Source organism: Stegostoma tigrinum, chromosome 3 (genome assembly GCF_030684315.1).
Source record: "Stegostoma tigrinum isolate sSteTig4 chromosome 3, sSteTig4.hap1, whole genome shotgun sequence".
Lineage (NCBI taxonomy): Eukaryota > Metazoa > Chordata > Chondrichthyes > Orectolobiformes > Stegostomatidae > Stegostoma > Stegostoma tigrinum.
This window is the reverse complement of record NC_081356.1, coordinates 135,563,572-135,591,360: the sequence shown is the minus strand read 5'-3', so window position 1 is coordinate 135,591,360 and position 27,789 is coordinate 135,563,572. Positions and strand designations below refer to the sequence as shown.

Below are 27,789 nucleotides of genomic sequence, written 5' to 3'. Positions count from 1 at the left end.
TCAATTGTTGCACAATGCACCCACATTTTGTGAATGAATAAGATCAAGTACAAAGTTGTGCAGGTTAGGGTGGATTGGCCATGGGAAATTACCCACAGCATCCAGGGATGTGGAGGTTCGGGTGGATTAGCCATGGGAAATTACCCACAGCATCCAGGGATGTGCAGGTTAGGGTGGATTGGCCATGGGAAATTACCCACAGCGTCCAGGGATGTGCAGGTTCGGGTGGATTGGCCATGGGAAATTACCCACAGCGTCCAGGGATGTGGAGGTTCGGGTGTATTGGCCATGGGAAATTACCCACAGCGTCCAGGGATGTGGAGGTTCGGGTGGATTGGCCATGGGAAATTACCCACAGCGTCCAGGGATGTGGAGGTTCGGGTGGATTGGCCATGGGAAATTACCCACAGCGTCCAGGGATGTGCAGGTTAGGGTGGATTGGCCATGGGAAATTACCCACAGCATCCAGGGATGTGCAGGTTAGGGTGGATTGGCCATGGGAAATTACCCACAGCATCCAGGGATGTGCAGGTTAGGGTGGATTGGCCATGGGAAATTACCCACAGCATCCAGGGATGTGCAGGTTAGGGTGGATTGGCCATGGGAAATTACCCACAGCATCCAGGGATGTGCAGGTTAGGGTGGATTGGCCATGGGAAATTACCCACAGCATCCAGGGATGTGCAGGTTAGGGTGGATTGGCCATGGGAAATTACCCACAGCATCCAGGGATGTGCAGGTTAGGGTGGATTGGCCATGGGAAATTACCCACAGCATCCAGGGATGTGCAGGTTAGGGTGGATTAGCCATGGGAAATTACCCACAGCATCCAGGGATGTGCAGGTTAGGGTGGATTGGCCATGGGAAATTACCCACAGCGTCCAGGGATGTGCAGGTTAGGGTGGATTGGCCTCGGGAAATTACCCACAGCGTCCAGGGATGTGCAGGTTAGGGTGGATTAGCCATGGGAAATTACCCACAGCGTCCAGGGATGTGCAGGTTAGGGTGGATTGGCCATGGGAAATTACCCACAGCATCCAGGGATGTGCAGGTTAGGGTGGATTGGCCATGGGAAATTACCCACAGCATCCAGGGATGTGCAGGTTAGGGTGGATTGGCCATGGGAAATTACCCACAGCGTCCAGGGATGTGCAGGTTAGGGTGGATTGGCCATGGGAAATTACCCACAGCATCCAGGGATGTGCAGGTTAGGGTGGATTGGCCATGGGAAATTACCCACAGCATCCAGGGATGTGCAGGTTAGGGTGGATTGGCCATGGGAAATTACCCACAGCATCCAGGGATGTGCAGGTTAGGGTGGATTGGCCATGGGAAATTACCCACAGCATCCAGGGATGTGCAGGTTAGGGTGGATTGGCCATGGGAAATTACCCACAGCATCCAGGGATGTGCAGGTTAGGGTGGATTGGCCATGGGAAATTACCCACAGCATCCAGGGATGTGCAGGTTAGGGTGGATTGGCCATGGGAAATTACCCACAGCATCCAGGGATGTGCAGGTTAGGGTGGATTGGCCATGGGAAATTACCCACAGCATCCAGGGATGTGCAGGTTAGGGTGGATTAGCCATGGGAAATTACCCACAGCATCCAGGGATGTGCAGGTTAGGGTGGATTGGCCATGGGAAATTACCCACAGCATCCAGGGATGTGCAGGTTAGGGTGGATTGGCCATGGGAAATTACCCACAGCATCCAGGGATGTGCAGGTTAGGGTGGATTGGCCTCGGGAAATTACCCACAGCGTCCAGGGATGTGCAGGTTAGGGTGGATTAGCCATGGGAAATTACCCACAGCATCCAGGGATGTGCAGGTTAGGGTGGATTGGCCATGGGAAATTACCCACAGCATCCAGGGATGTGCAGGTTAGGGTGGATTGGCCATGGGAAATTACCCACAGCATCCAGGGATGTGCAGGTTAGGGTGGATTAGCCATGGGAAATTACCCACAGCATCCAGGGATGTGCAGGTTAGGGTGGATTGGCCATGGGAAATTACCCACAATGTCCAGGGATGTGCAGGTTAGGGTGGATTGGCCATGGGAAATTACCCACAGCATCCAGGGATGTGCAGGTTAGGGTGGATTGGCCATGGGAAATTACCCACAGCATCCAGGGATGTGCAGGTTAGGGTGGATTGGCCATGGGAAATTACCCACAGCATCCAGGGATGTGCAGGTTAGGGTGGATTGGCCATGGGAAATTACCCACAGCATCCAGGGATGTGCAGGTTAGGGTGGATTGGCCATGGGAAATTACCCACAGCATCCAGGGATGTGCAGGTTAGGGTGGATTGGCCATGGGAAATTACCCACAGCATCCAGGGATGTGCAGGTTAGGGTGGATTGGCCTTGGGAAATTACCCACAGCGTCCAGGGATGTGGAGGTTCGGGTGGATTGGCCTCGGGAAATTACCCACAGCGTCCAGGGATGTGCAGGTTAGGGTGGATTAGCCATGGGAAATTACCCACAGTATTCAGGGATGTGCAGGTTAGGTGGATTAGCCAGGGGAAATTACCCACAGCATCCAGGGATGTGCAGGTTAGGGTGGATTGGCCATGGGAAGTTACCCACAGTATCCAGGGATGTGCAGGTTAGGGTGGATTAGCCATGGGAAATTACCCACAATATCCAGGGATGTGCAGGTTAGGATGGATTAGCCATGGGAAATCACCCACAATGTCCAGGTTAGGTGGATTAGCCATGGGAAATTACCCACAATGTCCAGGGATGTGCAGGTTAGGGTGGATTAGCCACGGGAAATTACCCACAGCGTCGAGGGATGTGCAGGTTAGGGTGGATTAGCCACGGGAAATTACCCACAATGTCCAGGTTAGGGTAGATTAACAGTGGGAAATTACCCACAGTATCCAGGGATGTGCAGGTTAGGTGGATTGGCTGTAGGAAGTGCAGGGTTGCAGGCAAAGTGTAGGGGGCTGGGAATGTGTGGAATGCTCTTCAGATGGTCAGTGTGGACTCGATGGGCTGAATGGCTTGCTTCTGCACTGTACGGATTCTGTGATTCTGTGAATAAACACAAGTCACTTGCTCACACAGAATATAAGTATTGCCGTAAAAAGAGACGTAGGTCAGTACTTTTCACCCTGTGCTCATTAGGACATTTGCAAGAAGACCACGTTTCAAAGGGAACAGCAGAACAAACCACATGAGAAAAGATTGGTTGTTAGATGGGCTTTTTTTTCTTTCTTGAGATATGAAAATCGGTTGCAAGACCATTATGTGTTGCTGTTGAACGGAGTGTCTTGCTCAGCCACTTAAGAGCACAATTAAGAGCCAACCCCATTGCTGTGGGCCTGGAGTCACGTGGATGTAAAACCATAGAAGAACAGATTTCCCTACCTAAAGAGAACTTGTGAATCAGAGGGGTTTTTATGATAATGGATGATATTTTCATCTGTTTGTGGTTATTGTTACTATTACCTTCTTTATTATTAAGATAGTTTATGAATTTAATTAAATTCCACCAGCTGCCGTGCTGGGATTAGAATATTAGTTCCTAGAGTATTAGCCTGGACCTCTGACATTATCATGACGCCGCTACCCTCCCCAGACCTGTGGCAAGAGGAACGGGTCAGAGGCCAGTAATCCTGCAGTGAGTAACTCACCTCCTGACTCTGTAGACCACTGTCTACAAGACACAAGTCAGGAGTGTGATGAAATATTCCCTAGTTGCCTGGATGGGTGTAGTCCCAACAACAGTCAGGATGTATGACACCATCGAGGATAAAGTAGCCGGCCTGATTGGCACCCATCAAAGCCAAACACAGCATCCTGTCTCGTAGCTTTTCAAAATCCCACAGCTCCTTTCCAAACACCACAGGGATGTCCTTACAACTCACTGTCTGCAGAAGGCAGCTCATCACCGCCTTCTTTATGCTAATTAGGTAAGGGCAATAAATGCTGGCCTACATAGCAATGTACGAATGAATGAATAACAAAATAATTGTCACAAGTTGTGAAATTTTACCCGTCGTTTCCAAACGTAGGTTATTAATATAAATCAAGAAAAGCAGGAGTCCTCATAATGGATTGGGGTAGGTCCTAATATATACTGAAAGCAAATTGATTATTAATACCCTGCGTTTTTGTCACAGCCAACTTTGTAAACCACGCTGCTACTACCCCTGTTATTCCATGGGTCTCCACTTTGTGAGCAAGCTAGTCATGTGGCACCTAATCGAACATCTTTTTGAAGTCAGTATACACAGCAATCTGATCAGACCTCTTCACCCTTATCAAAACAATTTCATCCAGTTAGTGGGTAATTTATGATCAGAGATAATGGGAACTGCAGATGCTGGAGAATCCGAGATAACAAAGTGTGGAGCTGGATGAACACAACAGGCCAAGCACCATCAGAGGAGCACAAAAGCTGACGTTTCGGCCTAGACCCTTCATCAGAAAAGGGGGATGGGGAGAGGATTCTGAAATAAATAGGGAGAGAGGGGGAGGCGGACCGAAGATGGAGAGAAAAGAAGGTAGGTGGAGAGGAGAGTATAGGTGGGGAGGTAGGGAGGGGATAGGTCAGTCCAGGGAAGACGGACAGGTCAAGGAGGCGGGATGAGGTTAGTAGGTGGGAAACGGAGGTGTGGCTTGAGGTGGGAGGAAGGGATGGGTGAGAGGAAGAACAGTTTAGGGAGGCAGGGATGATCTGGGCTGGTTTTGGGATGCAGTAGGAGGAGGGGAGATTTTGAAACTTGTGAAATTCACGTTGATACCATTTGGCTGCAGGGTTCCCAAGCGGGATACCATTGCTACACTTGCCCCCACACCACCTCCCTTATCCCCATCCCAGGCCCCAAGATGACTTTCCACAGCAAGCAGTTGTTCACCTGCACATCCGCCAATGTGGTGTACTGTCAATGCTGTACCCGTTGTGACTCCCTCTACATTGGGGATCGCTTTGCAGAACATCTACGATCGGTTCGCAGTAAACAACTGCACCTCCCTGTCGCAAACCATTTCAAATTCCCCTCCCATTCCTTAGACGACGTGTCCATCATGGGCCTCCTGCAGTGCCACAATGATGCCACCCATAGGTTGCAGGAACAGCAACTCCTATTCCGCTTGGGAACCCTGCAGCCCAATGGTATCAATGTGAATTTCACAAGCTTCAAAATCTCCCCTTCCCCTACTACATCCGAAAACCAGCCCGGCTCATCCTGGCCTTCCTAACGTGTTCTTCCTCTCACCTATCCCCTCCTCCCACCTCAAGCAGCACCTCCATTCCCCACTTACTAACCTCATCCCGCCCCCTTGACCTGTCTGTCCTCCCTAGACTGACCTATCCCCTCCCCACCTACACTTTCCTCTCCACCTATCTTGTCCTCCAACCATCTTCAGTCCGCCTCCCCCTCTCTCCCTATTTATCTCAGAATCCTCTCCCCATCCCCCTTTTCTGATGAAGGCCTAGGCCCGAAACGTCAGCTTTTGTGCTCCTGAGATGCTGCTTGGCCAGCTGTGTTCATCCAGCTCCACACTTTGTTATCTCAGTGAGTAATTCATGTTGGCTTTGCCTAAATCATTTGTGCTTGCCAAGTCTTATGTTTTTAAAAGCTGATTTGGAAAGGAGGGAAAAGTGCAGATCTACAAAGGATTACTGTATCTAAATTGGACTTCAATGTTTGATTTTCTGCATCAGAGAGATTTGTACAGCAGTCACACAATATTTACACCGAGTCCTCAGCACAGAAAGAGGCCCTTCAGCCCAACTGGTCGATGCAGTTATTTATGCTTCACTGCTCCTACCCTTTGTCTCACTATGTCACAGGTGGCTCAGTGGTTAGCACTGCAGCTTCACAGCGCCAGGGACCCGAGTTCGATTCCAGCCTTGGGTACCTGTCTGTGTGGAGTTTGCACATTCTCCCCGTGTTTGTGTGGGTTTCCTCCGGGTGCTCCGGTTTCCTCCCACAGTCCAAAGATGTGCAGGGTAGGTGGATTGGCCATGCTAAATTGTCTGTGGTGTTCAGGGAGGTGTAGATTAGGTGGGTTGTAGGGGAATGGGTCTAGGTGGCATGCTCAGGTTCGGTGTGGACTTGTTGGGCCGAAAGGCCTGTTGCTCACAGTAGGGATTCTACATGCAGAAAATAGGAAGGTGCGTGGGGTAGGGAATAAACTTGAGGATGGATTTCATGTGTCAGCGTTTCTTCTGCCCACTCTATTTATTCTGCCTCCTCTTAATTTCAACTCACTTTACCTCACTATTCTCTGTCATTAGTGAGTTTCTTTCTTGTTGGTTTTATTAGTTTGGATCAGTTTTGCAATCAGGCATTAGCAATCATTGTTATAGCTTCTGGATGCAGCAATCTGTACTCCAGGTGAGACCAGGTCTGGCTCTGTACAGCCTTGGGGAGCTCACTCACTCACTCAGCAAACTCCTTTAGAATCCTATCTTTTCCGGCCCTGTAGGGAGCTCCATAATAAGCTCATGTGGTTTGTGCAGGTTGTCTTCTTCCTGTGCAAAGCCTGGCAGATGAGTGATAAAGGTGAGATTTCTCTCTTTGTCACAGGTACTGGGAGGCAATCGGTCGGTGGGATGAAGCTATTCAACTGACTCCAGACAGTGCCGCACTCTACGAGATGAAAGCACAGGTACTATTGCCAGTGTATCAGCTTTAACTCGCTCACTTATCAATTTTGCTTTTGCTTCAGTGTCAGCTTAATGTGGTCATGCAGTGCCTACGAGCAAGCAGGTGTCAGAGACCCAACAATACTGCCTCAATTTGATTGATCACTTATCCATCCAATGCTTTCTCACTCTATGTTATCTCATTGTCCCCTAATACTGCTTACGTTGATTGCTGGCTGTCTACTCTGGCTCAGTGGCCAACACTCTCAGCTTGAAGTTGGAGGTTGCAAGTTGAAGTTCTGCTCCAGAGACTGGGGAACCTCAAAAGCCGACACCCCTTTGTGCAGTATCTAGGAACTGTTGCGGTGTCACTGGCTCTGTCTTCCAGAAGAGATGTTATCCTGAGGTCTGGTCTGTCCCCTCAGGTTGTTGTATAGAATCTAACTGTGCTACTTTGAAGAACAGCAGAGGAGCCCTTCCTGGTGTCCTAGTGAATATGTAAATCTCAGCTAGCAGCACTAAAACAGATTGTTTATTTGAGTATTGCTGAAGAAACACACTGTTTGTTGAAGCTTTCTGTCTTGCACTCGGCAGTTGGAAGAAAATACCAGCGTAAAGGGGAACAATATTTGATACTGTTTGATTAGAGTTTGTCAAGTACCAGTTTCTCAGCATTCTCTAAGTATAAAATTTCTTTTTTCATAAAACCATCGAAAAGTTACAGCACAGAAAGATGCCATTCAGCCCACCATGTCCATGCCAGCCGAATAAACTATCCATCCATTCTAATCCCACTGCCCAGCTCCTGGTCTGTATCCTTGCAGGTTCCAGTGCTTCAGGAGCAGATCCAGGTTCCTTTTAAGATAATAAAATGTGAGGCTGGATGAACACAGCAGGCCAAGCAGCATCTCAGGAGCACAAAAGCTGACGTTTCGGGCCTAGACCCTTCATCAGAGAGGGGGATGGGGGGAGGGAACTGGAATAAATAGGGAGAGAGGGGGAGGCGGACCGAAGATGGAGAGTAAAGAAGATAGGTGGAGAAGGTGTGGGTGGGGAGGTAGGGAGGGGATAGGTCAGTCCAGGGAAGACGGACAGGTCAAGGAGGTGGGATGAGGTTAGTAGGTAGCTGGGGGTGCGGCTTGGGGTGGGAGGAAGGGATGGGTGAGAGGAAGAACCGGTTAGGGAGGCAGAGACAGGTTGGACTGGTTTTGGGATGCAGTGGGTGGGGGGGAAGAGCTGGGCTGGTTGTGTGGTGCAGTGGGGGGAGGGGATGAACTGGGCTGGTTTGGGGATGCAGTGGGGGAAGGGGAGATTTTGAAACTGGTGAAGTCCACATTGATACCATATGGCTGCAGGGTTCCCAGGCGGAATATGAGTTGCTGTTCCTGCAACCTTCGGGTGGCATCATTGTGGCAGTGCAGGAGGCCCATGATGGACATGTCATCAAGAGAATGGGAGGGGGAGTGGAAATGGTTTGCGACTGGGAGGTGCAGTTGTTTGTTGCGAACTGTGCGGAGGTGTTCTGCAAAGCGGTCCCCAAGCCTCCGCTTGGTTTCCCCAATGTAGAGAAAGCCGCACCGGGTACAGTGGATGCAGTATACCACATTGGCAGATGTGCAGGTGAACCTCTGCTTAATGTGGAATGTCATCTTGGGGCCTGGGATGGGGGTGAGGGAGGAGGTGTGGGGACAAGTGTAGCATTTCCTGCGGTTGCAGGGGAAGGTGCCGGGTGTGGTGGGGTTGGAGGGCAGTGTGGAGCGAACAAGGGAGTCACGGAGAGAGTGGTCTCTCCGGAAAGCAGACAGGGGTGGGGATGGAAAAATGTCTTGGGTGGTGGGGTCGGATTGTAAATGGCGGAAGTGTCGGAGGATAATGCGTTGTATCCGGAGGTTGGTAGGGTGGTGTGTGAGAACGAGGGGGATCCTCTTGGGGCGGTTGTGGCGGGGGCGGGGTGTGAGGGATGTGTCGCGGGAAATGCGGGAGACGCGGTCAAGGGCGTTCTCAATCACCGTGGGGGGGAAGTTGCGGTCCTTAAAGAACTTGGACATCTGGGATGTGCGGGAGTGGAATGTCTTATCGTGGGAGCAGATGCGGCGGAGGCGGAGGAATTGGGTTCCTTTTAAATGAGTAGAGGGATTCTGCCTCCACCAGCAAATTGGGCAGCGAGATCCAGACACCCACTGCCCTTGGGGGGAAGGGGATTTTCCTCGTATCCTCACTAATCCTTCTCTAATCAGCTTAAATCTGTAGGCTCTGGTAACTGACCTCTCTGTTGGGGGAAACAGGCCTTCCCTGGCCACTCGAAACAAGTTTCTCACTATTCTGTACTCCTCAATTAAACCACTTCTAAGCCTTCTATATTCTAAGGTAAAAAACACCCTAGCCCATACAGTCTTTCCACAGAACTGGAATTTTCCAGACCTTGCAAATTCACCAAATCTCCTCAGACAGCACCTTCCGAACCCAAAACACTTGCACCCAGAAGGACAAGGGCAGCAGATACATGGGAACACCACCCCCTACAAGGTCCCGTCCAAACCACTCACCATCCTGACCTGGAATATATTGTTCCTTCATTGTCACTGGGTCAAAATTCTGGAATTCTCACCCTAAGGGCATTGTGGGTCAACCCACAGCACATGGACTGCAGCGGTTCAAGAAGGCAGCTCACCCTCACCACCTTTCTGCAGTTGGTGACCAGAACAGTACAGAAAACGTAAGGTGTGAACTAACCAGCACCTTCTTTAGTTCAAGCTTTACATCCCTGCTGTTGTATTCAGTGCCTCACCGAATGAAAGAAAGTATCCCATGTACTTACTTTACCACTTTATCTACCTGACCTGCCATCTTCAGGAATCTATGGCCATTCACTTCAAGGTCTTTCACTTCCTCTACATCTCTCAATATCCTCATGGCTACTGTGTGTTTGCTTGTATTCTCTGCCGTCTGCCAATACATATTACCATTCTTCTGCAAGTTGAATAATGTTTGCTTCTTTTCGACCAACTCAACCAACACTCTCTGCTTGAAGTTGGAGGTTGCAAGTTGAAGTTCTACTTCAGAGACTGGGGAACCTCAAAAGCCGACACCCCTTTGTACAGTATCGAGGGACTGTTGCAGTGTCACTGGCTCTGTCTTCCAGAAGTAGTTGATATCATCCTGACAATTACCCTTATCACTGTAAACTACCTACCAGTTTTAGTATTGTCTGTAAATTTCACAATCCTGTCTCCAGCATTTAAGGGAGGAGATTGCTGGGTCCTTGACAGAGATCTTTGCATCCCCTTTAGCCACGGGACAGGTCCCAGAAGACTGGAGAATAGCCATTGTTGTTCCATTGATTAAGAAGGGCAGCAGGGATAATCCAGGAAATTACAGGCCAATGAGCCTTACATCAGTAACAGGGAAATTATTGGAGAAGCTTTTTAGGGACAGGATTTATTCTTATTTGGAGAACAGTGAATTTATTGGGGATAGTTAGCGTGGCTTTATGAAGGGGAGGTCTTGCCTCACAAAGTTGATTGAATTTTTAGAGGAAGTGACAAAGTTGATCAATGTGGGCAGGGCATCAATGTGGTCCGTGTGGGCTTTACTGAAACATTTAACAAGACCCTCATGGCAGGATGGTCCGGAAGTTTAAGTCACATGAGCTCCACAGTGAGTCAGTAAGCTGGATGCAGAAATGGCTTGGTCATAGAAGACAGAGGGTCGTCGTGGAGGGGTGTTTTTCTGACCAGTGGTGTTCCACAAGGATCAGTGCTGGGACCGCTTGTTCATAATATATATAAATGATTTGGATGAAAAATGTTATTGGTCTGATTCGCAAGTTTGCAGATGAAATGAAAATTGGTGGAGTTATGGATAGTGAGGAAAGTTGTCAAAGGATACAGCAGGATATAGACCAGTTGGAAAATTGGGCAGAGAAATGGCAGATGGAGTTTGATGTGGGCAAGTGTGAGGGGATGCATCTTGGGAGGTCAAATGCAAGAAGAAAGTATATAGTAAATGGCAGTGCCCTTCGGAGCATTGACACACAGAGGGATCTCGGAGTACAAGCCCATAGCTCCCTGGAAGTGGCAGCACAAGTGGATAAGGTGGTAAAGAGGGCGTATGGCAGGTTTGCCTCCATTGGTTGGGGCATTGAGTATAAATGTTGGCAAGTCATGTTACAGCTGTAGAAGACTTTAGTTCAGCCAGATCTGGCTATTATGTGCCGTTCTGGTTGCCACACTCTAGGAAGGATGAGGAGGGTGTTGAAGAGGTTTACCAGGTGGTTACTTGGATTGGAGTTTATGAGCCATAAGGAGAGGTTGGACAAACTTGGATTGTTTTTGCTAGAGCGTCAGAGCCTGAGGGGTGACCTGATAAGAAGTGTAGAAAATTATGAAAGTCATGGATAGGGCGAATAGTCAAAGTCTATTTCCCAGGGTGGGAATGTCAATACTAGGGGGCCTGAGTTTAAAGTATAATGGAGGTTTTTCCACACAGAGAGTGGTAGGTGCCTGTGACAGCTGCCTGGGGGAGGTGGTAGAAGCAGTTACGATAGCAATGTTTAAGAGGCATTTAGATATACTGATAATCTCACACCCATGAACAGGCAGAGAATCAAGAGATATGGAACTTTATGAGACAGATGGGATTAGTTTAGAATAGAATCTTGTTCGGCACAGACATGGTGGGCTGAAGAGCCTGATCTTATGCCGTACTGTTCTATGTTCTACATTCTCTCTTCCGAGTACCAGATATTTCTGCAATACTCTGGTTCTGTACTATCAAATGGCCATCTATTAATTTATTAATTCACTGTGCATAAAGCCATCACGTTCCAGTGGTGACAACGTTATACCAGAGGTTTGATTATATGGAGCTTTGAAATATCATTAGGCCAGGAAGTGTGATGCCTAGGTTCTTCAGCTACTGTCAACATCCATCTCCCTGCCAGCCTCTGAGATTAAGCCAATGTTCTGGATGTGAGTTTGCTCGCTGAGCTGGAAGGTTAGTTTTCAGACGTTTCGTCACCATTCTAGGTAACATCATCAGTGAGCCTCCGATGAAGCACTGGTATTATGTCCCGCTTTCTATTTATCTGGTTAGGTTTCCTTGGGTTGGTGATGTCACCAACACAGGAAATGACATCACCAACCCAAGGAAACCTAACCAGATAAATAGAAAGCGGGACATAACACCAGCACTTCGTCGGAGGCTCACTGATGATGTTACCTAGAATGGTGACACTGTGAGCAAACTCACCTCCAGAACTTCAACCTGAGCTACAAATCTTCTCAAAACTCATTAAGCCAATGTGTTCACAGCCTTAGTGTCACATTTGATCCTGAAGTTGAGCTTCCAAATTTCATCCTCATCGTAATACTGAGACTGTCTTTATTTACCTATGTGATATCACTGGGCTTCAGCCATATCCCAGTTTGCCACCTGCTACAATCCTCTCTCGTGTTCATGATACCTCTAGATTTGATAATTGGAATGCATTCATCACTGATCTCCCATATTTTGCCCTTTTTAATGAACAATAACAGTTTAGACAGTACTAAGAAAAAGTGAAAAGGTCATTGGAAACTTACAATGGAAATGTGTCAAAATTAACTTAGAGTACCATCCCTGCAGTGATGATGCAGCCCAGTTCTGCGTGCCACCAGTCTATTCTGCCAGTGGGCACCGCACGCTCCCTCTCCGCGGGCACTGCATGCTCCCTCTCCGCGGGCACCCCAGGCTCCCTGTCCGCGGGCACTGCACGCCCCACTCCAGGGGCACTGCACGCTCCCTGTCCGCGGGCACTGCACGCCCCACTCCAGGGGCACTGCACGCTCCCTCTCTGTTGATGACCATACCCATGTATTTTTACCTGTAGGTAATTCTACTATAGTGCATGTTTCGTTAACATAAATTGGCTGCAACACAATTGATGAGTCGTGGACTCTGTTTGGATAACGTGAACTTTCTGCTGTACAGGTACAATGATTTTCCACTGCAATTTCCCTATTACGTGATTTTCTATAGTGTGAGGTCACACAAGAATGCAACTATTGCATTATAGGAGAGATACCTGTATTCCTAATTGTCCATGAAATGACTGACCTCCTCAGCCATTTAAATGGGCAATTAGTTTTCGCTTCCATTTTTTTTCTGTAATTGTAGTTAAATTCCATCAGTTTCCGCAATACCATTATGCACCGTTTCCCTTTACTGCGTGCAGATCTGGTCAGTGTACTATCAGAAGGATGTGATTACACTGGGATGCAGAGGTGATTCAAGAGGATGTTTCTTGGGATAAAGAATTTTTTCTATGAAGAGAGGCTGGATAAGCCTGGGTTGTCTGCTTTGGAGCTAAGAAGCCTGAGGGGAGAATCTGATAGAGGTGTGCAAGAGTGAGAGACATCAATATAAAACATCTGTTCCTCTTCGTTAAAGGGTCAGTAGTGAGGGGGCATAATTGTTCTGCAGAACTGTTCTGAGGAAGGGGCACCGGACCCGAAACGTTAACTCTATTTTCACTTCCACAGATGCTGCCAGAACTGTTGAGCTTTTCCAACAACTTTGTTTTTGACCATGTCTGGCTAATCTTGCAGGGTAGTTTTGTAAAGTTCAGTAGTTGAATATCTGTGTGCATATTCAGATGGAATTAGTAGAGGTTCAACACAAGAAATCATTAGCAAAAATTAGAGGGTACAAAGTTAGGAATTATTAATTCAGACTGAGAAAACAGAGCTAAGGTATGAAAGGCCACAATCCTTCGCTTTCTGTAGTAGGTTCATGAGTTTAGGAAAGCTGTACAAACAAAAGAAATATGATCATATCTTACATCATTTTTCAATTCCTCCTTGGGAACTTGGACAACCTATAGTTCCTTGTTGCTTTCTCTATGGCAACATCTCATCCAATCAGAGCTGACTTGGTAAACAATTGGCACTCTTTTATCCTGCATTATAAATTATTGTGAGGCTAAAACGTTTGACATTCTTGGATTTGTCTTGACAAGTTTAAGACAAAAAGTTTTGGCAACGCATTTGTTTTCAGCAAGATTGATGGATTAGTGGAAAGAATAGAGAGTTGTCAGGTGGCAGTGAGCGAGGCAACATATTGATGTTGTGTTGGGGTTAGCAGGAATTTATAATGGGATTAAGTGTATATAAGGTAATCCACTGGCATTGACAGAGACAAATTGTGGTTTTTATTCAGTACTGAGAAACAAAGAGCTGGAGAAGAGATGTCAGAGGTAGTTTCTTTACTCAGAGAGTAGTAAGGGAATGGAACGCTTTGCCTGCAACAGTAATAGATTTGCCAACTTTAGGTACATTTAAGTCATCATTGGACAAGCATATGGAATAGTGTAGGTTAGATGGGCTTGAGATCGGTATGACAGGTCGGCACAACATCGAGGGCTGAAGGGCCTGTACTGTGCTGTAATGTTCTATGTTCTATGTTCTAAATCATTGAAACAAAAGCAGAAATTGCTGGAGAAACTCAGCATGCCTGGAAGCATTTGTGAAAAGAAACATTTCAAACGCTTCGAGGATAATGAACCTTCTGTGAGAATTGCTAGTCCTGTTTCTGTATCCCTTGTTAATTCCTGGTTTCAGATCTCTAGCATCTGCAGTTCTTCATTTTATTTAGTGGCACCTTAGGTTTTATCTTGGGAAGGATTCAATTTGGATGCCAAAGAGTGGCAAGGACTGAGTGCCTTCTCCTGACTCGTGGGTTGCAGGTCTATATCTGCTCTGTATCTAACCTTGTCCCTGTTCTGAGAGTGTTTGGTGGGGACAGTGTAGAAGAAGCTTTTCTCTGTGTTTAATCCTTTGCTCTCCCAAACTAAGGAATGTTTAATGGGGACAGTGTAGATGAAGCTTTACTTTGTATTAATTACATCTGGCCCTGCCCTGGGAGTGTTTGATGGGGTTGGTGTAGAGAGAGCTTTACTCTGTATCTACCCAGTGCTGTCCGTGTCCTGGGAGTGTTTGATGGGGGACAGTATAGAGGGAGCTTTACTCTGTATCTAGCCCTGTGCTGTGCCTGCCCTGGGAGTGTTTGATGGGGGACGGTGTAGAGGGAGCCTTACTCTGTATCTAGCCCTGTGCTGTGCCTGCCCTGGGAGTGTTTGGTGAAATGGTATTGAGGGAGCTTTTAGTCTGTATTGAATCCTGTGCTGTACTTTACATGGGAGTATTTGACAAGAACAGTGCAGAGGGACCTTTACTCTTGTGACTAACACATGCAGTGCTGACATTCCAATGAATGGATGAAGGTGCATGTGATTTGGGACTAGGTACGATGCTCTGTAATGTACTGAGTCAGCTTCTCCTGTGGTGTAAACCTTTCCAATGTTGATGTGTCACTTGTAGCAGAGCACAATCATGTCCCTGGATCTCTTGGAGATTGCAGACATTCCAATGTCCTTTATAGTGAACAGCTTCAGGCATGGGGCCTGATATATCCGGCCAATTGTCAGCACACTGTCAGAATTTTAATCAGAGATGCCACATGCACTGTGGATGTGCTTGAGAAGCCCCTAATCTTGAAGCAGTAAACTAAAACCAAGGGACAAGGAGTCAGTAAAATGGATTTCTCTTTACAGTTGATGAATAACTCCCAGGGAACAGTGCAATGGGCAACATATATTTCAATGGAAATTTAAACTCTCAAATGAGGAGACAAACAAACTCGAGAAATATATCTTCTGAAAGGCATTGCTTCCAACAGTATGGTATTCTGCCTGTACCAAGCCTTTGACAGTGCAGCACTCCCTCAGTGCTGAACTTTCAACATCTCAGAGCTCCATAAATGCTAACCCTCTGACACAGCAACACTGCTTCGGTATGCACTCTTCAACAGTGCAGCACTTCCTCGGGGAAAAAACCCTCTGACAATGCAGCACTTCCTCAGTTCTGTACCTCCTGACAGTGCCCACTCCCTCAGCACTGACCCTCTGTCAGTGCGGCGCTCCCTCAGCACTGACCCTCTGTCAGTGCGGCACTCCCTCAGCACTGACCCTTCCACCGTGCGGCAGTCTCTTAATATTGTCCCTCTGACAGTGCGGTGCTCCCTCAGCACTAACCCTCCGACAGTGCGGCGCTCCCTCAGCACTGACCCTCCGACAGTGCGGCACTCCCTCAGCACTGACCCTCCAACAGTGCGGCACTCCCTCAGCACTGACCCTTCCACCGTGCGGCAGTCTCTTAATATTGTCCCTCTGACAGTGCGGTGCTCCCTCAGCACTAACCCTCCGACAGTGCGGCACTCCCTCAGCACTGACCCTCCAACAGTGCGGCACTCCCTCAGCACTGATCTCCAATAGTGCAGCACTCCCTCAGCACTAACCCTCCGACAGTGCGGCGCTCCCTCAGCACTGACCCTCCGACAGTGCGGCGCTCCCTCAGCACTGACCCTTCCACAGTGCGGCAGTCTCTTAATATTGTCCCTCTGACAGTGCGGTGCTCCCTCAGCACTAACCCTCCGACAGTGCGGCGCTCCCTCAGCACTGACCCTCTGACAGTGCGGCACTCCCTCAGCACTGACCCTCCAACAGTGCGGCGCTCCCTCAGCACTGATCTCCAATAGTGCAGCACTCCCTCAGCACTAACCCTCTGACAGTGCGGCGCTCCCTCAGCACTGACCCTCCGACAGTGCAGCACTCCCTCAGCACTGACCCTCTGACAGAGCGGCGCTCCCTCAGCACTGACCCTCCGACAGTGCGGCACTCTCTTAGCAGTGTCCCTCTGACAGTGTGGCACTCCCTCAGTATTGTCCCTCTGACCGCGCGGCGCTCCTCAATATTGTCCCTCCGACAGTGCGGCGCTCCCTCAGCACTGACCCTCCGACAGTGCGGCGCTCCCTCAGCACTGACCCTCCGACAGTGCGGCACTCCCTCAGCACTGACCCTCCGACAGTGCGGCCCTCCCTCAGCACTGACCCTCCGACAGTGCCCGCTCCCTCAGCACTGACCCTCCGACAGTGCGGCGCTCCCTCAGCACTGACCCTCCGACAGTGCGGCGCTCCCTCAGCACTGACCCTCCGACAGTGCGGCACTCCTTCAGCACTGTCCCTCCGACAGCGCGGCGCTCCCTCAGCACTGACCCTCCGTCAGTGCGGCGCTCCCTCAGCACTGACCCTCCGTCAGTGCCGCACTCCCTCAGCGCTGACCCTCCGACAGTGCGGCACTCCCTCAGCACTGACCCTCCGACAGTGCGGCACTCCCTTAGCACTGACCCTCCGACAGTGCGGCACTCCCTTAGCACTGACCCTCCGACAGTGCGGCACTCCCTCAGCATTGACCCTCCGACAGTGCGGCACTCCCTCAGCACTAACCCTCCAACAGTGCGGCGATCCCTCAGCACTGACCCTTCAACACTGTACCCTCCCTCAGCACTGACACTCTGACAGTGCGGCGCTCCCTGAGCCCTGAGCCCTGACCCTCCAAGAGAGCGGCACTCCCTCAGCACTGATCCTTCCACAGTGCGGCACTCTCTTAATATTGTCCCTCCGACAGTGCGGCACTCCCTCAGCACTGACAGCACTGACCCTCCGACAGTGCGGCGCTCCCTCAGCACTGACCCTCCATCAGTGTGGCACTCTCTTAATATTGTCCCTCCGACAGTGCGGCGCTCCCTCAGCACTGACCCTTCCACAGTGCGGCACTCTCTTAATATTGTCCCTCCGACAGTGCGGCACTCCCTCAGCACTGACAGCACTGACCCTCCGACAGTGCGGCGCTCCCTCAGCACTGACCCTTCCACAGTGTGGCACTCTCTTAATATTGTCCCTCCAACAGAGCGGCACTCCCTCAGCACTGATCCTTCCACAGTGCGGCACTCTCTTAATATTGTCCCTCCGACAGTGCGGCACTCCCTCAGCACTGACAGCACTGACCCTCCGACAGTGCGGCGCTCCCTCAGCACTGACCCTCCGACAGTGCGGCACTCCCTCAGCACTGATCCTTCCACAGTGCGGCACTCTCTTAATATTGTCCCTCCGACAGTGCGGCGCTCCCTCAGCACTGACCCTCCGACAGTGCGGCGCTCCCTGAGCCCTGAGCCCTGACCCTCCAACAGAGCGGCACTCCCTCAGCACTGATCCTTCCACAGTGCGGCACTCTCTTAATATTGTCCCTCCGACAGTGCGGCGCTCCCTCAGCACTGACCCTCCGACAGTGCGGCACTCCCTCAGCACTGACAGCACTGACCCTCCGACAGTGCGGCGCTCCCTCAGCACTGACCCTCCATCAGGGTGGCACTCCCTCAGCACTGTCCCTCCGACAGTGCGGCCCTCTTGACAGTGTGGCACTCCCTCAGTACTGACCCTCCGACAGTGCAGTGCTCCTTCAGCACTGAACCTCCGACAGTACCGTACTCCCTCAGTACTGACACTCTGACAATGCAGCACCCCCTCAGCACTGACGCCTCTGACTGTACCGTACTCCCTCAGCGCTGACCCTCCGACAGAGCGGCACTCTCTTTGCAGTGTCCCTCTCTCAGTGAGGCACTTCCTTAATATTGTCCCTCTGACAGTGTGACACTCCCTCAGTATTGTCCCTCTGACAGTGCAGTGCTCCCTCAGCACTGACTCTCTGACAGTGCGGCACTCCCTCAGTATTGTCCCTCTGACAGTGCGGCGCTCCCTCAGTATTGTCCCTCTGACAGTGCGGCACTCCGTCAATGCTGACCCTCTGACAGCGCGGCACTCCCTCAGTACTGACCCTGTGACTGTGGGGTATTCCCTCAGCACTGACCCTCCGACAGTGCATCTCAGTGAGGGAATATTGTACTTTCAGAGGGTTACTGCTGAGGAAGTGCTGCACTGTTGTAGTGTCAGTGCTGAGGGAGTGCCGCACTGTCGGAGGGTCAGTGCTGAGGGAGTGCCACACTGTCAGAGGGACAATACTGAGGGAGTGCCGCACTGTCGGAGAATCAATGCTGAGGGAGCACCGCACTGTTGGAGGGTCAGTGTTGAGGGAGTGCTGCACTGTCGGAGGGTCAGTGCTGAGGGAGTGCCGCACTGTCGGAGAGTCAGTGCTGAGGGAGCGCCGCACTGTCGGAGGGCCAGTGCTGACGGAGCGGGCACTGTCGGAGGGCCAGTGCTGACGGAGCGGGCACTGTCGGAGGGTCAGTGCTGACGGAGCAGGCACTGTCGGAGCGTCAGTGCTGATGGAGCGGGCACTGTCGGAGGGTCATTGCTGAGGGAGTGCCGCACAGTCGGAGAATCAGTGCTGAGGGAGCACCGCACTGTCGGAGGGTCAGTGTTGAGGGAGTGCTGCACTGTCGGAGGGTCAGTGCTGACGGAGTGCCGCACCGTGGGAGAGTCAGTGCTGACGGAGCGGGCACTGTCGGCGGGTCAGTGCTGAGGGAGCAGGCACTGTCGGAGGGTCAGTGCTGAGGGAGCGCTGCACTGTCAGAGGGCCAGTCCTGAGGGAGTGCCGTGCTGTCAGAGAGTCAGTCCTGAGGGAGGGGACACTGTTGAACGGTCAGTGGACAGGGAGTGTCACAATGTCAGAGGGTCAGTATTGAGGGAGTACTGAATTGTTGAAGAATTACAAGAAAAGAAAACCCACTCACTAATCATTATTTTAATAAAAACAGTTACTGGAAAATCACTAAGTGTTTTTTCAGATGCCTCGTTCTTGTAATGTTTCCAAAAGAAGCAATATCTGACTCAGAGCTAAGCTCCAACTCTCAATCTAGCTGTCTAACTGGGTTGCCCCGATCACTCTGGAGCCAGTTACTAGCAATGCCCAGAAAGTATATTCAGTCAGTGGCAGACTTGGAGGTTAATGCCAACTGTTTTGTGGTAGGGCCAGCATGTGTATGGAAGCTGTCTGGCTCAATGTTTGCAGCATGTCCCCCCAACATCCTGCAATGTCAGTAACGAACTGTCAGGATATAGTGTAGGCCATTTATGACTGAGATGAGGAGGAATTTGTTCATCTAGAGAATGGTGAGTCTGTGGAATTCATTATCTCAAAAGACTTTGGAGGCCAAGTCATTAAATATATTCATGAAAGAGATAAGTTTTTTGATTTCATAAGCATCATGTATGTGGTGAGGGAATGGGAGTATGGTATTGCGATAAAGGATCAGCCACGGTTGTATTCTAAGATGGGGCAGGTTTGATGGCCTGAATGGTCTACAGTTATTCTGTTTGCATGTTGCAGTGAGCTGTTCTTCTGGAGCAGACTACTGGCTTGAGTTCCAGTACGGACTGAACAGAAACATCCTCCAATTAAACATTGTAAGACTGATGCCATTACTTTCAGCACCTCCCCCCCCCCCCCCCCCAATAAACTCCTTCCCTGGTCACCAACGTTACAGCTCTCGCTGCTGACTGTTTGAGACTGAACCAGACTGTGTGACACCTTTCACATAAATTTGGCCCTGAGCTGAACTTTGCTGCAGCTTCATTAAAACCTGTTTCTACCCCGTAGCTGTATTCACTTCACCTAATCCATTTCTGCAGCACTTCTTGTAGATCGTACACACTGCTACTACTGAGTGTTAGTGGTAGAGGAAGTAGATATTTATGGATGTGCTGCAAAGCTTCTTGAGTATTGTTAGAGCTGCATCCATCCAGGCAATGGGAGTATTCCACCACACTCCTGATGTCCCTCAGTAATAATGAATGGGCATGGGGGAGTCAGGAGCTCTGTTACTAGCTGCAGTGTTCCTAGCCTCTGACCTGCTCTTGTAAGATGAGTCCAGTTAGAAGTTAGAACTTAGAATTAGAATTAGATTTCACTGCCATGTGTACACAAATATAGGAACACAGTGAGAATTGTACAAAGTCGCCATTCACTGGCTCCATCTTGGTTACAAATCCATAATTTTAAAAATAACAATAGTTTAAAAAAGAGATTAAAAACAACAGCAGAAACAAAAGAAACAGAGCCAAAAAGAAAGAAAGACTGTCTAGATCTTAAAGTTGAGTTTCTGGTCACAGATAACCCCCAGGATGATAGTTGATAGTGGGGGATTCGGTGATGGTAACAACATTGAATGTCTAGCGGTGGTAGTTTGATTGTCTCTTATTAGAGGTGGCCATTGCCTGGCATTTGTGTGGCGCGAATGTCACTTGTCACTTGTCAGTTGTCAGCCCAAGCCTGGATATTGTGCAGATCTTGTTGCGTTTGAACATGGACTTCTTTAGTATCTGAGGAGTTGCGAATGGTACTAAACATTGTGCAGTCACTGGCAAACATCCCCACTTCTGATGTTATGATGGAGGGAAGGTCATTGACAGAGCAGCTGAAGATATTTGGGCTTTGGACACTATCCTGAGGAATTCCTGCAGATGTATCTTGGATTCGACCTCCAATAACCACAACTATCTTCCTATGTGCTAGGTATGCGTCTGACCACCAGAGAGTTTGCCCCCCGATACCCATTAATTCCGGTTCTGGATGTGAGTTTGCTCGCTGAGCTGGAAGGTTCGTTTTCAGACGTTTCGTCACCATTCTAGGTAACATCATCAGTGAGCCTCCGGTGAAGCGCTGGTGTTATGTCCCGCTTTCTATTTATCTGTTTAGGTTTCTTTGGGTCGGTGATGTCATTTCCTGCGTTGGTGATGTCATTTCCTGTTCTTTTTCTCAGAGGGTGGTAGATGGGCTCCAAATCAATGTGTTTGTTGTTGGAGTTCTGGTTGGAATGCCATGCTTCTAGGAATTCTCGTGTGTGTCTCTGTTTGGCTTGGCCTAGGATGGATGTGTGGTCCCAATCAAAGTGGTGTCCTTCCTCATCTGTATGTAAGGATACTAGTGATAGTGGGTCATGTCTTTTTGTGGCCAGTTGATGTTCATGTGTCCTGGTGGCTAGCTTTCTGCCTGTTTGTCACAGTTCTTGTATCTGTATCAGCTAATGAACTTAAAAGACCCTATACAGATAGCAAGCAAAACGAACGTCGTTTACAAAATACCTTGCAAGAACTGTGACAAACACTACATTGGACAAACAAAGTCCTCCCTGGACTGACCTATCCATAAGACCATAAGACATAGGAGTGGAAGTAAGGCCATTCGGCCCATTGAGTCCACCCTGCCATTTAATCATGGTTGATGGACATTCCCTCCCTAACTCCCCACCTACACTCACCTTTACTGGCTCCACCCCCGCCTCTTTGACCTGAGGTTATGTTACAGCTGTACAGGAAGCTGGTGAGGCCACTCCTGGATTACTGTGTACAGTTTTGGCCTCCTTACTTGAGAAAGGATGTACTGGCACAGAAGGACGTGCAGAGGAGGTTTAAGAGGTTGATTTCAGTGTTGAGAGTGTTGGCTTATGAGGAAAGATTGAGTAGGCTGGGACTATACTCATTAGAATTTAGAAGAATGAGGTGGGATCTTGTAGAAACATATAAAATTATGAATGGGATAGATAAGATAAAAGCAGGGGGTCGTTGCCACTGGCAGGTGAAACTAGAATTAGGGAGCACAGCCTCAAAATTAGAGGGACCAGATTTGTGACTGAATTGAGGAGGAACTTCTTCAGCCGAAGGGTTGTGAATCGGTGGAGATTGATTGATTGATTTATGGTCATGTGTACCGAAGTACAGTGAAAAGCTTTGCGAGCGGTACTGGCAGACCACAGCAAACAAAGGATGTACAGATCATAAAGACAGAGACGTATAGGTTACGTTGCAGGTTACATTATTTGAGGTTGATGTCCACTCATCAGTCTGATATCAGCCGGGAAGAGACTGTTCCTGAACCTGCTGGTGTGTCTGTTCAGGATTCTGTGCCTTCAGCCTGATGGAAGAGGCTGTGGGAGATCATTACCGGGGTGCGATGGGTCTTTGATAATGTTGGCCGCCTTTCTGTGGCAGTGAGCCGTGTAAATGGAGCCCATGGATGGAAGGTTGGCTCCTATGATGGTCCGGGATGTGCACACCATCTTCTGTAGTTTCTCACGCTCCTGGGCAGAGCGGTTGCCGTTCCAGGCCGTTATACACCCAGACAGTATGTTTTCAACGGGGCATCTGTAGAAGGTGGTGAGGGTCCTTATGGACTTGGCAAATTTCCTGAGCTGCCTGAGGAAGGAGAGGTGTTGTTGTAACTTCTTCACTGTTGCATCTACGTGGGAAATCGGGGACAGATTGTCAGTTATTGTCACTCTGAGGAACTTGATGCTCTTCACTGCCTCAACCTCAGCTCCATTTATGTAGATGGGGGTGTATTCTCCTCCTTTCTTTCTGAAGTCATTGATATGTTCTTTAGTTTTGCTGACATTGAGCGAGACGTTGTTCTCATTGCACCACGTCCTTCTATCTCCCTTCTGTAGTTTGACCTGTTGTTCTTAGACATCCATCCCACTACGGTAGTGTCATCAACAAACTTGTAGATGGAATTCCCTGACCAGTAATGTATTAGAGGCTTCCTAATCGAATGCTTTTAAAGATAATTTTTTGAACAGTGGAGGAATTAAGGGTTATGCTCAGAGTGTGGGTGAGTGGAACTGAGGCCATGAAAAGATCAGCCATGGTCTTATTGAATGGCAGAGCAGGCTCGAAGGGCCAGGTGGCCAGCCCCTGCTCCTGTTTCTTATGTTCTTAATTTCTATGCTTGCTTTCATTTATTGGGGTATTGAGTGTAAAAGTTGGCAAGTCATATTGCAGCTGTATAAGACTTCAGTAAGCCCACATTTGGTGTACTGTGCGCACTTCTGGTCACCATACCATAGGAAGGATGTGGAGGCTTTGGAGAGGATGCAGAAGAGTTTTACCAGGATGCTGCCTGGATTGGAATGTATTAGCTGTAACGAGAGACTGGATAAACTTGGACTGTTCTCAAAGTATGTAAAATTATGAGAGACATGGATAGGCTAGATGGGTGGAGTCATTTTCCCAGGGTGGGCATGTCAAATATGCGGGGGCAAGGGTTTAAGATGAGTAGGGGGAAGTTTAAAAGAGATTTGTGAGGCAAGTTCTTTTACACAGGATGGTGAGTGCCTGGAACACGATGCCAGGAGAAGTCGTAGAAGCAGATATAATAGCAATATTTCAGAGGCATTTAAACAGACACGTGAACAGGCAGGAAATAGAGGGATATGGACCATGGGCAGGCAGATGGGATTAGCTTAGAATGGCATCATGGTCAGCACAGACATAGTGGGCCGAAGGGCCTGTTCTACGTTCTATGTATGTAAAATTTATATACGTCCATTGTCAGTTTCATTGCCACAGTTCAGCCAAACTCCATATTTTATATAAGTTTATATTTTCCAGCGTGTACCACTACATTGACTGTGCCTGGATGTTTGATGTTTCCCCTTGTGGAAGAGACGAGAAATAGAGGTCACTGTTCAAAAATAAGAGATGCCCATTTCAGAATCTATTCAGCAGGGAGCTGTGAAAGAGGGATCTTTGAATATTTTTAACGCACAGTTAGATAGATTGTTGACTAACAAGGGAGTCAAACTGCTTGGCACCAGATAGGGAATGAGGATTTGAGGTCATAGCCAGATCAGCCATGATCCTGTATGAAAGCTGGACGTGTTGAATAGCCGAACCATACGCTTCTGTGACTGAAAGGAAGTAAACAAGTAGGTTAGAAGCAGAAGTGGAAGTGTTGAATGGGATGCTCCAATGCAGGAGTATGAAGACTGCTCAGAATACAGCTCAGCAGTTATTACCTCACTGCAAACAACTTGCACTTCCAAGCAGCATTTCACCACCTCAGGATGTCCTGGAACATTTCACAATCCAGCTTCTGGTCTGTTTGACAGTCTGCTCAGGAGTGTTGTAATGGACGAAATCATTGTAGCAGGTTGTTTTTTCTAAGTCATGTAGCTCTTTCTGTTCCCAGTCAAGAAAGACAGGCTTACATTGCTAGCGTGCCTTTCACCATTTGAGGATGTTCCCATGAGATTTACAAACAATGGAGTATTTTGGAAGATTCTCCACAGTTGCAATGTGACAGCACAGTGACTTCCCTTATCCAGTTGTGTGATCAGGGAACATGCGACCCGTCACTGTAATACTGATTGAGGGATAAGTATTCACCAGGACACCGCCAGAACTACCAGGGTTGTCTCAATAGTGCCAAGCAGTTTTTTTATGTCCATGTCGAGAGTAGTTAGTATCAAACCTGAAGGATGATACGACGCCCCCTCCCCCATACTACATTTCTGTGGTCAGGCCTCTGCATTGAAACTAGAACCACAACTTCCTGATTTGGGTGAAAGTGCTACCAGACTGACATGGCAGGTGGTGATAAGCTGATATAAAACTTTAATTAGACCTAGGGTGCAGTACGGACAAGGTTCTGAGTGTGCAAAGGATATTGAGGCTTTGCAGTGTGTTCAGTACAGATTCACCCATTCTGAGGAGATAGGGTGCAAAGATTTGAGAAACCTAAGCTTCAACTGTCAAACTATTTAGCAAGGCAATTAAAGTTTAAAATTTGAAAATAATTAAGTAGGTTAAATAGGAGTAGACTGTCTCCAACAAGAGTCCAAAACTAGAGGGGCATAGGTTTACGGTGAGAGAGGAAAGATTTAAAAGGGACCTGAGGGTTAACTTTTTCACGCAGAGGGTGGTGCGTGTATGGAATGAGCTGCCAGAGGGAGTGGTGGAGGCTGGCACAATTACAACATTATAAAGGCATCTGCATGGGTACATGAATGAGAAGGGTTTAGAGGTAATGGGCCTAATGCTGACGTTTCGGGCCTAGACCCTTCATCAGAGAGGGGGATGGGGTGAGGGTTCTGGAATAAATAGGGAGAGGGGGGAGGCGGACCGAAGATGGAGAGAAAAGAAGATAAGTGGAGAGGAGAGTATAGGTGGGGAGGTAGGGAGGGGATAGGTCAGTCCAGGGAAGACGGACAGGTCAAGGAGGTGGGATGAGGTTAGTAGGTAGGAAATGGAGGTGCGGCTTGGGGTGGGAGGAAGGGATGGGTGAGAGGAAGAACAGGGTAGGGAGGCAGAAACAGGTTGGACTGGTTTTGGGATGCAGTGGGTGGAGGGGAAGAGCTGGGCTGGTTGTGTGGTGCAGTGGGTGGAGGGGACGAACTGGGCTGGTTTTGGGACGCGGTGGAGGAACGGGAGATTTTGAAGCTGGTGAAGTCCACATTGATACCATTGGGCTGCAGGGTTCTCAAGCGGAATATGAGTTGCTGTTCCTGCAATGATGCCACCCGAAGGTTGCAGGAACAGCAACTCATATTCCGCTTGGGAACCCTGCAGCCCAATGGTATCAATGTGGACTTCACCAGCTTCAAAATCTCCCCTTCCCCCACTGCATCCCAAAACCAGCCCAGTTCGTCCCCTCCCCCCACTGCACCACACAACCAGCCCAGCTCTTCCCCTCCACCCACTGCATCCCAAAACCAGCCCAGCCTGTCTCTGCCTCCCTAACCTGTTCTCCCTCTCACCCATCCCTTCCTCCCACCCCAAGCCGCACCTCCATTTCCTACCTACTAACCTCATCCCACCTCCTTGACCTGTCCGACTTCCCTGGACTGACCTATCCCCTCCCTACCTCCCCACCTATACTCTCCTCTCCACCTATCTTCTTTTCTCTCCATCTTCGGTCCGCCTCCCCCTCTCTCCCTATTTATTCCAGTTCCCTCCCCCCATCCCCCTCTCTGATGAAGGGTCTAGGCCCGAAACATCAGCTTTTGTGCTCCTGAGGTGCTGCTTGGCCTGCTGTGTTCATCCAGCCTCACACTTCATTATCTTGGATTCTCCAGCATCTGCAGTTCCCATTGTCACTGGAGGGGTTAATGCCCAGTTTCCGTACTGTGATCACAACAAGATCTTGAATTGTCACAGCTTTGACGTTAGCTTGCACCCTCTGGCATGCGGAAATTTGTTGGGTAACTTTTGAAAATCTAGTTGTGCCACATTGTGGGAATATTCCACCTGCATTCCAAATCCTTTTCCCCTCCACTGACCCTTCCTCAACCCACACTGCTTCCCGATCCGAGAATGATCTGAATCCAGGTGGAACCTTTTTAAACAGTGAGAGTCAGTAATTGCGTTGCTGAATGCACTGCATTGTGCACTAGCACAACTGCTAGCACTCAGATAGGGAGGTCATTCCTAGATGAAGTGATCTGGCCATCGCTGCCAGAAAGTCTGGACAAATTTCATTTTTTTGATTCCCGCAGCACAGGCAAGTGAGTGACAGAATCTAGCTGTATCCACCCCAATGTTGAATTAACACCATCTAACTCCTGCTGCTGCTGTCCATCAGGAAAATGAGATTGGGAGCTACTCCAGTATCAATATTGACCAGCAACTGGACAAACTCTTAAAATACAGAGGTGGCAAGAGCAAGCCAAAGGCTAGGAATCATAGGAGTAGAACAGTGCAGTACAGGAAAGGCCTTTTGGCCCGTCATTACTGCACTGACCATGATGCTGTTTCAAACTAAACCCATCTGTCTGCACATATTCCATATCCCTCAACTCCCTACTTTGTTCAGTCTAAATAACTCTTCAACTTTATCATATCTGCTTGCACCACCTCCCCAACATTGCGTTCAAAGAATCTACCACCCTGCCTGTAAAAATGACTTGCCTTGCACATCACCCTTAAACTCTCTCCTTCTCACCTTCAACCTGTGCCGCCTAGTATTTGACAATTCCACCCTGGGAGAAAAACTTTGACTATCCACGCCCCTCATGAATGTATGTACAATCATTCCTCCATATCTGCAACAGTTCCATTGCTGAGAACCCCTGAGAGAATGGTGGAATTTACGAGTGCAGAGCTCGTTAAAAATAGGTTCAAAATCTTGGATATACATGTTTTGTCCTTGGAAGTTGAATTTGTTGTTACTTCTTTTTTGACGTGAAGACGCAAATTTACAATTCAGGATTTCGCGGATACAGAAGATTTACTATTTTTGTTTCAGATTGCCCCTTAGCCTTTGATGCTCCAGCAAAAATAATCTACATTTGTCCACCCTTTCCTGATAGCTAATACACTCCAATCCAGGCAACATTCTGCAGCAAATAACTCATCTCCTGACTCCCCAAAACCTCTCCACCATCTACAAGACACAAGTCAGGAGTGTGATGGGATACCCCCCACTTGCCTGGATGGATGCAGCCCCAACAACGCTCAAGAAGCTCGACACCATCCAGGACAAAGCAGCCGCTTGATTGGCACCACATCCACAAGGATCCACTCCCCCCACCACCGACACTCAGTAGCAGCAGTGTGTACTATCTACAAGACGCACGG

The 27,789-nt window shown here is 48.9% G+C and overlaps 1 protein-coding gene across 2 annotated transcripts in view; it reads left to right on the top strand.

The window, feature by feature from the left end:
• ttc33 (tetratricopeptide repeat domain 33) overlaps nt 1-27,789 on the top strand; it is a 97,799-nt gene that overhangs the window by 40,302 nt on the left and 29,708 nt on the right. For both annotated transcript variants that reach the window (XM_048528232.1, XM_059645049.1), the window contains exon 3: nt 6,548-6,629. In XM_048528232.1, coding sequence (XP_048384189.1) covers nt 6,548-6,629 — 82 coding nt within the window. The remainder of the gene's footprint in view (nt 1-6,547; nt 6,630-27,789) is intronic.